This window comes from Elaeis guineensis, chromosome 1, assembly GCF_000442705.2.
Source record: "Elaeis guineensis isolate ETL-2024a chromosome 1, EG11, whole genome shotgun sequence".
Classification (NCBI taxonomy): domain Eukaryota; kingdom Viridiplantae; phylum Streptophyta; class Magnoliopsida; order Arecales; family Arecaceae; genus Elaeis; species Elaeis guineensis.
The window spans coordinates 20,255,690-20,265,765 of NC_025993.2; the positions used below are offsets into that span (position 1 = coordinate 20,255,690).

A 10,076-nucleotide genomic window follows, 5' to 3' on the forward strand; every position below is an offset into this window, starting at 1 on the left:
TCTGAAGAAGCAGAGCTTCCTTAGAGCTTTTTTACCTTTTATTCTATGTATTCCTTTCTTTTCTTGTTGTGTTTTTTTTGGCCTTCAAAGGCTTTGTAACGCACACTTTACTAATGAAATGAAAAGAAATTTTTTTCATTACCTTGTCCATTCTTGCATAAGGTTATCGTTTACCGAGCTTCTTTTGTCTTCTGTCTTATTCGATGTCGACGTTGTTTGAAGATTTCTGATCGTCGCTGGGTTGACTCATCCTTTTTGTTCATGATCGAAGATCTTTTCGAGGCCATTCGAGTTTGACGCTCTCTCTTGGTGTTCGAGCTTGGGGTCCGAACTTCTCGTTACTTTGAGGAAGTCTATTTTCTCCTGTCAGTATTGAGTTCCCCCTTAGAGATTGAGGGTTTTTGACAAGAGTCTCCTTCCTCATTGAGACGAGATCCCTTGCGTCATTGATGTAGTTCATTTTTTTCTTATCTCTAGCGTGGCTCATCGTTTTCCCTTTTTCTCTCTCTTTTTTTTTTTATGTTTGGGCGAGGGTTTTCTCTCTGCTCCTAACGGGATTGTAGTGGTGTAGAAGAGTCGCTGAGGGGGCTCTTCCCATCATCCGGTCTTAAACGATCATATCTTCATTTGTGTCAGGACGAGGTTCTCCTCCTGTTCTCGACACAATCAATTTCAGCTCATATTAGGACGAGGTTTTCCTCCTATTCCTAACAGGGCTGCGGGTGCATATAACGGCCGTTGCAAGGGCCTCTCTCTCCATCCGATCTTTGAATAATCGGGCCTTCGACCTTGCTCATATTAGGACGAGGTTCTCCTCCTGTTCCTAACATGGCTGTGGGGGCGCATAAGGGCCGTTGCAAGGGTCTCTCCCTCCATCCGATCTCTAAATAATTAGGCCTTCGACTTTGCTCATGTTAGGATGAGGTTCTCCTCCTATTCCTAACATGGCTTTGGGGGCGCATAAGGGCCGTTGCAAGGGCCTCTCCCCCCATCCGATCTCTAAATAATTGGGCCTTCGATTTTGCTCATGTTAGGATGAGGTTCTCCTCCTGTTCCTAACATGGCTGTGGGGGTGCATAAGGGCCGTTGCAAGGGCCTCTCCCCCCATCCGATCTCTAAATAATCGGGCTTTCGACTTTGCTCATGTTAGGATGAGGTTCTCCTCCTGTTCTTAACATGACTGTGGGGGCGCATAAGGGCCGTTGCAAGGACTTCTCCCCTCATCCGATCTCTAAATAACCAAGCCTTCAACTTTGCTCATGTTAGGACGAGGTTCTCCTCCTGTTCCTAACACGCTTAATTTCGGTTGTCCGAAGGAGCTACTCCCTGTCGTTACAAGCTCATGCCAAAAGAAAAGATATGCAAATATGAAACTTTTATTTAAGGCAGAGTTATTGGTAATACACTCATAGATTTTTTGAGTCTCATAGACGCGGAAGGTCTGCTCCCCATCGGGATCCTCTAGAGATGGTGTTGATGATCCTGATTGGAGGTCGATCTTTAGGCTGTTCTTTCCTTTTTGGCGGCTCTAGCTGTGGTAGGGCCCTCGATCGATCTTCCCTATCCTCAGACTGACATCAGATGAATCTGTCAAGCCGACCTCATCTGATGAGCTCCTCGATCTCATCTCGAAGCTGAATGCACTCTTCCGTGTCATGGCCGTGGTCACAATAATAGAGGCAGAACTTGTTAGGGTTGCACTTTTCGGGGTGTGTGCGCATCCTTTCCAGACTTGGTAGCTGGTCTCTGACCTCCATCAGCACTTAGATTTTTAGAGCATTGAGAGGGGCGTAGCTGTGAAACCTTCTTGGGGGAGAGCTCCGTCAAACTCTGTAATCCGGGCTTCTCTACCTACGAGCCCGGGGAGGAGTCTGGATATGCTTGTGTCCGAGGGGAGTTCGAGAACGTGGCCGAGCTTCACTCGACCCTTTTTCAGTTGCGGGCTTGCTGGAGTCACCCGCCTGCCGCTCCTTCACGACCTCCTCGTCCTTTAGCTTGAAGGCTTTCTTTGCTCGGACATATCCTTCGGCCCGAGCCAGCAGATCAGCGAAGTCCCTGGGATACTTCTTTTCCAGGAAAAATAGAAGATCGTTCTTTTGAAGACCGCCCTTTAGGGCGGCCATTGCAACTGACTGGTCTAAGTTCTGGACCTCCAATGCGGTGATGTTAAAATGGTTAACATAAGTTCGGATGGATTCTCCTACCTTTTGCTTGATGTTGATGAGGGACTTCGAACCTCTCTGGGGACGCCGGCTGCTGACGAAATGAGCAACAAACTGATGGCTCATCTGATCAAAGGAGAAGATAGTATCCGACTTCAGTGTCGAGTACCAATTTCTTGCTGCTCCCTTCAAAGTAGAAGGGAAAGCTCAGCACAGGATGGCGTCTGGCGCGCCATGGAGCAGCATCATTATCCGAAAGGCCTCTAGGTAGTCAACTGGATCCGAGGTACCGTCGTAGCTCTCAAATTAGGGGGGCTTGAAGTTTGGAGGGATTGGTTCCTGCATAATCATTTGAGAGAACGGAGGGTCAGTACAAATGTCCTCACCGTAAGCAGGGGGAGCATGACGGAGCTCTTCGATCCGCTAGTTCATCTCCTGGAATCTTTGATCCAGGAGATCCTCTCGACTGCGAGTCTCGAGGGTCTTCTGGCAGAGTGGAGGTAGGGACCCTCCGGGGGTGGAATCGTGATCAGACGGAGGGCTCTTTGCCCTCTGCTTCCCTTTTTCGGGGAAGACAGGGCGACTGGCCCAAGTGGCCCGTCCGGTCACCGGATTCTGGAATTCCGGCGATGCTCTTTTCAGCCGCACTGATGCCTGCGGCTGTTGCTGCTGCTGCTACATGGCTTGTACTGCTTCGGTGAAGCCTCAGACCTACTGAACCAGCAGGTCGAACTGCTCCATGCCGACTGTCGTTGTCAGAGGAGGAAAAGCCTGAAAAACTGGAGACGAGATCGGAGCTTGTGGATCTCACTGAGATCTAGCCACGGAGGCCGTAGATCGCCTGGTGGATGTCTTTCGGGGAGGCATCAGGGGGAGATTTGGCAAGAGAAGGAGAAGAAGATGTTGAAGAAGATGACTGGAGACAGTTTCGTTGAGTACTCCTTTAATAACAAGGGTCCTGCAAAGACACAAAGTCCTTTCTCTAGCGTCAATTCTGTTGGTGCAGAATTTTGCCGACGTCGGAGAAGCTGGAGTCGAGGGAATCGCGTCCGTCATCGGGATCTGCAAGGAAAGTCTAAATCTGAGTTGGGGGTGCTTCGACAAGATCCTCCGATGCTCAAGTCAGTACTCTGCCTCAATAGAAATGGAGCACTCGAATAAAATTTTAGCAGAGTTTCGAGATAGAGTTTAGAACTTAGAGAAGAACGTATCTGGGGGTCCCTTTTTATAGACGGAGAGTGTAACTGATTGACAGTGACGTCTGTAACTACCTGGTAGTGGGCCATTCGAGGCCAGACGGAGTTTGTTATGAAGGGTAGTGGCGTCAGGGGGCCATTCAGGGCCACGTGGAGTTTGTTATAGAGAGTAGAGTGGTGTCCGTTGTCGTGACTTGCTAGAGAGTGGTAGGGCCACGTGGAATCCGTTACAGAGAGTGGAGTGGGGTAGTGGCCATTGTCGTGACTTGCCAGAGAGTTTGGGTCTGACGGCTGAAGCTCGGCTAGGACGTTTGATGGAGCGGAATGGCTCTCTATCTCAGCAATCTAAGAGAAGCTCGGATGTTTCTGAGGTTGCTGACGAGTCCACTGTTGTCGAATGTTTGGGCGCTGATGCTACAGACGGGAGTCATCTGCTGTAGAAGCTCGGATGGAGACTTTCTATTGGTGAAGTCCGGTAGGAGTTCGATTGCTAGAGAAGTCCGTCTGGGATTTGCCTGATGTGGAAGCTCGTCTGAAGATTGTCCGCCGGAGAGGTCCAGTTTTATGAGGAATCCAGTAGGGGGTCGTCCGACAGTGGAGTTCGGATGGCGTTGTGGAGGTTCGTCCACCGGAGGAGTTTTGAGGACACTGTGGAAGGTCGAACGTTGGAGGAGTCCGGTATTCAATTCTGTTGTAGAAGTTCGGACGGAGTCCGGCTCTTGTAGGAGTCTGGGTGAAGTCCGCTTATTGTAGAAGCTCGGATGAAGACTGGTTGCCGTGGAAGCTCGGGTGGAGACTTCTTATTGTAGAAGCCCCGCTTGCAATACAAGTCCGGAGTAGAGATCCGGCTGGTGGAGCCCGTTCGTTGTAGAAATTCGTTCGTGATCCATCCACTGTAGAAGTTCGGCTGGGATCCGGCTCTTGTGGGAACTCGGATGAAATTCGAAAGGCGGTCGACCGTCGTAGAAACTTGGATGGCGTCTGGTTACTGTAGAAGTCCTGCTGTTGGAGAAGCTCGGACATTGACGAAGTCCGGAAGAAGTTCGGGGTAAAGTCGCTCGTGGCATGAGGAAGTCTGGAAGAGATTCAGAGGGTAGCCAATCACTATAGAAAGTCGGCTGATAATGAAGCCCAGAGAGCATTTGGAGCAGTCCGGTAGATGAATGGGGGAGCTCATTATTGGAGAAGTCCGGATGGCATTGTGGAAGCTCAGACGGCCGGAGGAGTCCAGAAAGACATCGCGCAAGGTCGGAAACTGGAAGAGCCCAAGGAGGATCGGCTTTTTACGAACTTCGGCTGGGGGTATTTAATACCCAACATGAATCATTAATAAAAGAAGAAGAATCTAAATTTTATTTTCATCAATTTTTTTATTTTTTTAATTTTTTTGAAAAAATGAGTAGATTAGAAGAAAAGTTTTTTCTCTTTGATTGGATCACTGAATTAGATATTAGTTACGTGCATTTACAACTAATTAATAATCCTTCTGCTACCCCATCAGTGACCAGGAGTCTTTTCCTTCTTTTTTTTTTTTTTTGTTACAGTAACAAAGGACTGCTTTGAGTAAGTTTCTTGTGGTTGTTCGCTGAACTATTTCTGGTGGTTGCAGGCCGTCACTTTGTGTCACCGTCTAGGGTCTAGAAATAACGTGTCAAGGGGGGAAAGTTTTCTAAGCTGAGGTCAGTCATTACATTTCTTCTTTTTTTTTTTTAATTATAGTCATCATAATTTTTTGTTTTTTTGGGCACAGTAACCAGGAGTGCTTTGTGTAAATTTTTTGTGTCTGTTCGCTGGATTATTTGTGGTGGCTGCGGACCTGCACGTTGTCACCATCTAGGAGCTAGAAATAACGGGTCAAGGAGGGAAAGTTTTTTAAGCTCAAGTCGGTCATTACATGTTTTTTTTTTGGGATAGTCATCATAAAGTACGGCTGTATTGGAAATTTCCTCGGCTAAATTTCTTCAACAGCGCCCATCGCCAGGGGAAGCGAATCTCATACAATTCAAACTGCACCAAAAGTTTTACGATTTATTCAAATCAAAATTTAATAGACTGGAGAAAAATCAACCTACATAGTTACATACCACGCTAAATTCGAAGAATCTAGAATAGAACTATACACTCTGTGTGGTCTACCAGGCACCTTTTGTAGCTGCTACCTGAGACACCAAATGGCCATGAAATGTTTCCTCTCCAACATACCAAGCATGGCTTTTTCCAACTCTAGATCCCCTCCATCCTTCCAACTTTTCCTGCTCCTCTTGCACTTGCTGTCCATCCTAATCCCCCTTGCAAGCCCACTCTCCTTCAACTACTCCGGTGCTGACCTGAACATTCCAAACATGAGTTACCAGGGGGACGCCTTCTTCGACGGCGACATAGTCCAACTCACCAAGGTCCAAGCTCACGCTAACCTCAAGAGGAGCTCCGGAAGAATGGTATATCCTGAACCAGTGACGATCCATGACGATGCTTCTGTCATCAACTTCACTTCATGTTTCTCCTTCTTTATCTATGGCTTCAAAAGGCCGGTCAGTGCTGATGGACTTGCCTTCTTCCTCTCGTCATACCCTTCGGAGATCCCCGACTTATCGTGTGGTGGAACTCTTGGTCTTTTTACCAGTCCTGATGGCATCATAACTTACCCGAATACCGTCGTGGCTGTCGAGTTTGATACCTTCATCAATCCTCAGTACAATGATATAAGCGCCAACCATATGGGAATCGACGTCCACACGATAAACTCGACTGTGCAGCTGGACTTGAAAACTAGCATAAGAAGAAACACAACGTTCAATGCATGTGTTGATTACAAAGCTACTACCAAAAATTTGAGTGTCTTCCTTAGTAATGCCTCAGATCCGACAATAAATTGGAGCCTATCTTATGTTGTTGACTTGAGGAAGGTTCTGCCTGCTAAGGTAGCCGTTGGCTTCACAGCTGCCACAGGTAACAAGACCGAACAACATAGCCTTGTATCCTGGAATTTCAGTTCCTCCGATTTGGGTTCTGAGGGTTATGGTAGGAGTCCCAGTCATCGTTATATGTTCTTGGGGTTGGGTATTGGCGCCGTGGTCTTATTATGTGGGTTGGGTGCTTTGTTGTGGTTTATGAGACGACGTTTCGGCAAGAAAGGTGATAGAGGGAAGAAAGAAGTAGATATGAGTATTGATTCATTGATTAGTGTTGCATTTGAGAAAGGGAGTGGGCCTAGGAGATTTCCTTACAGTGTACTCGAGAGTGCTACCAAGAATTTTATGGAGGAGGGGAAGCTTGGGGGAGGAGGATTTGGGGAGGTATACAAAGGGGTACTTCATGATTCAAAGCTTGAGGTGGCCATTAAAAGGATCTCCAGAGGTTCCAAACAAGGGAGGAAAGAGTACATATCAGAGGTAACGATCATAAGCCGGCTGAGGCACCGTAATCTTGTGCAACTCATAGGCTATTGTCATGAAAAAGGTGACTTGCTGCTTGTGTACGAGTACATGCCGAACAAAAGCCTTGATTACCATTTATATAATGATAGAAGTTTGCTCGCATGGCCGGAGAGGTACAAGATAGCTTTGGGTTTAGCATCAGCTTTGCTATATCTTCATGAAGAGTGGGAGCAGTGCGTCATCCACAGAGATGTAAAGCCAAGCAATGTGATGCTAGATTCGGGGTTCAATGCTAAACTTGGAGATTTTGGATTGGCAAGGCTCATGGACCATGACTCCAATCGAGAAACAACAGTTCTGGCAGGGACCAGGGGATATATTGCACCCGAGTACGCCATCACAGGTAACAAAAAATATATCCTACTATAAAATATTTTGCAAGGTCTTTTTTTTTGGTACATATTTTGCAAGGTCGTTTAACTGCTCCTTCATACAATTGAAAGGCATCATAGTTATTTTATTTCTCCTGGATAAAGGTGATAAACATGGAAGGTCCGTCACACTATGGATATGTGTGGTCATCCAACATGGCATGGCATTAGCTGCACCTTAGATTGTGTTAGATGTGTAGTTGATCCATGATGACAGATGTGTGCATGTGCTCCTGCATCTTAGTGCATCCAAAAGTTACATGTGTGATTGATAAGGACTTGGATGATTAAACAATCCATTACAATAGGTTACTATATAGTGTCAAAGTACTTATTTACCCTTTTGTTGGAAAGACATCATGCCCCTCCAATTTATCCACTCAGTAAGCTAAAAGGATTTATGTGCAACATGACCTAATAGTTCCATAAAAACCGGACAAAGATTCAATAAGTTTACTAAGTAAACGACAACAGTTCTCTAAGATATTGAAATCATTGTTACTCTATACATACTTTTGTTTTATGAGAAAAAAAACTCTTCGCATATATCAAGGTACATATGCATAGAGTTATGATGTTAAACTTAACCTCCGACGTATGATTTTTCTTGCTGACTTGACCAAATCTACAACTGGCTAAGTACCAGTCCAAATTCTTAAGCCTAAATCAATCATTGTTTCCTGTTGGTGTCTAGTCTGGGTTATTCTGGCAGAGGCATGTTACACCTCAAATTAAAATCATCTAACTCTAGAGGAACCAAAAATCACTCAAGTTGAATGAGTAATACTAAGTTACTTGTAAAACTCTGCTCATATGTCTGCATATAAAATTTTAAAATATTTGAAAAAGCAAGATTATTTTATTTTTTAACAAAATTAAATTCAAGCAACTATAAGTATTGCTTTATTTTGATAGACTAAATTTATCGTATCATGACATTCAACAGGAAAAGCTAGCAAAGAGACTGATATCTACAGCTTTGGAGTAGTTATATTAGAAATCGCATGTGGTAGAAAGCCAACTGAAGTGGAGGGGAAGGATGATAAAATGAATTTGGTGGAGTGGGTTTGGGAACTTTATGGGAATGGAAAATGTTTGGCTGCAGCAGACCAAAGGTTAGGGATGGAATTTGATGAACAACAAATGGTGTACTTGATGGTTGTGGGACTATGGTGTGCTCACCCTGATAGAGATCAAAGGCCATCCATGAGGCAAGCAATCAATGTACTTAAATTCGATACTCCATTGCCACCTTTGCCGCCTAATATGCCCGTTGCAATGTTTCATTCTCCTCCAAGAAACGTGCCTGCTCCTTCATCAAATTCTGATAGCTGCCCCGTAATTTCAAACACAGCTATGTACGGGCGTTGAAGGATGGTGAGTCATGTTAGAAAACTTTAACAAGGGTACCATGCTACCTATTATACTAGTGATTTGTAATTCAACTATATAATTAGGTACTTTTTCGTTTTTGATAAGTGTTCCATCATATGATCGGGTTATGTATGTCTTTGCCATCAACGCTTAAAATACATTAATACATTTCAAGTCTCTTGTGCAGATGCAATGATAATTTTAGTTGAGCATCATGTTGTTATTTTGATATGCTCATCTCCAGGGTCATGTAATAATGTATTCAATTTAGCTTTGGCACCCTAATCTTTTATGAGCCATTTGTATATTTACATTGGATGACAAAAATTAAACCTCTAGCTGGTTGATCCCTGATAGAATTCTTGAGATACTTGTCACAACCATCCATTCTAGTATAATTAGTGAGAAAACTATTGATTTTTTGTTTGTAAGTGAAGGTTTTCACAAATAAGTCTCCACGAGAATTCTTAGACCCTCCTCAATGTCGAGCTGGTCTTAGTGGGTCTATACATCCATCAGCATGGGCAGCATTAATAGAGATTTTTGAGGGAAAAGGAGGCATGAAGCCACCTGTCTTTTTATTAAGAGAAGATACAGAATTTATTTCAAGAAGAGAAAGGAAGAAGACAGGAACAGCATCCTCAGAGGTTCAGAATCTCTACGTTGAAACACCCTAAAGACAGGATCTGAAAGACCATGTAACAGGTTCAGAAACTTCAGATCAGCTGTAGGATCCAAGTAAAGAAAACCAGTCATGAAGAGGCATTTTGCATCACAGAGGTCAGGGACCTCAAAAGCTTGGTGTGATTATCAAGATGCTTCTTTGGGCTGACGTGCTGCCAGCTGTGAAGTGAATGCAAAATTTTCTTCAGGGTTGAGAAAATGAAACTAGATTTCCTAAGAAAAACACTTATGTTCCTGTCCTTCCAAACTTTCCAATACAACGCTGCTATTAACTGTTCACCAGCTCGCCAACTCAATCTAGAAGTCTTTTGAGTGTTGGTGGCCATTTTAGCATAAAATGGGATGTGGATTCTACTCTTGCGCCTCGCGAAGACACAACCCGAACTGATTTGCCACCCCTTCTTAGCAAGCACCTCCCCAATATGAACTTTGTTCTTCAAAGCAAGCCAATGGAATATTTTAACCTTCTTTAGAATGAAAGCCCTCCAAATGATGTTGTAGAACGGCCATATAAGGCCTCCATTTCATGATGAAAACACCATTCTGCATTGACTACCATGTTGGAACATCACCAATTCTCCCCTTAAGCAAATTCTCCATGTTATCAAATGCCATGGCCACCAAGAAGCAATTGGGAGATTCTATTTTGGCACCATGGCATATAGCCATCAAAATGAAGAGATAGGGTATGCTACCTAACCATTCATCTTCCAGAATCGAACATTAATTAGCCCCATTACCTAATCTGAAAGAGAGAGAATTCCAAAATGCCTAAGTACTTGTAAATGTCTTTCCAAACTGGAAATAATCTCTTGAAGTTTCTTTTCATTCTCATTCCACTCTTTCCTCTAG

General features: G+C 44.5%; 1 protein-coding gene across 1 annotated transcript; it reads left to right on the top strand.

The window, feature by feature from the left end:
* The first annotated feature begins 5,473 nt into the window (after window positions 1–5,473).
* Window positions 5,474–8,771, top strand: LOC105032678 (L-type lectin-domain containing receptor kinase IX.1). The gene is made up of 2 exons (XM_029261102.2): window positions 5,474–7,138; window positions 8,113–8,771. Exons 1-2 carry the CDS (start codon window positions 5,530–5,532, stop codon window positions 8,535–8,537), a joined length of 2,034 nt encoding a protein of 677 aa, XP_029116935.2. The 5' UTR covers window positions 5,474–5,529; the 3' UTR covers window positions 8,538–8,771.
* The last annotated feature ends 1,305 nt before the right edge of the window (window positions 8,772–10,076 follow it).

Coding starts and splice junctions, on each gene's coding strand:
- LOC105032678 (XM_029261102.2), top strand. CDS start 5,530: ATGGCCATGAAATGTTTCCTCTCCAACATACCAAGCATGGCTTTTTCC. Junction 7,139..8,112: donor ACCCGAGTACGCCATCACAG/GTAACAAAAAAT, acceptor GACATTCAACAG/GAAAAGCTAGCAAAGAGACT.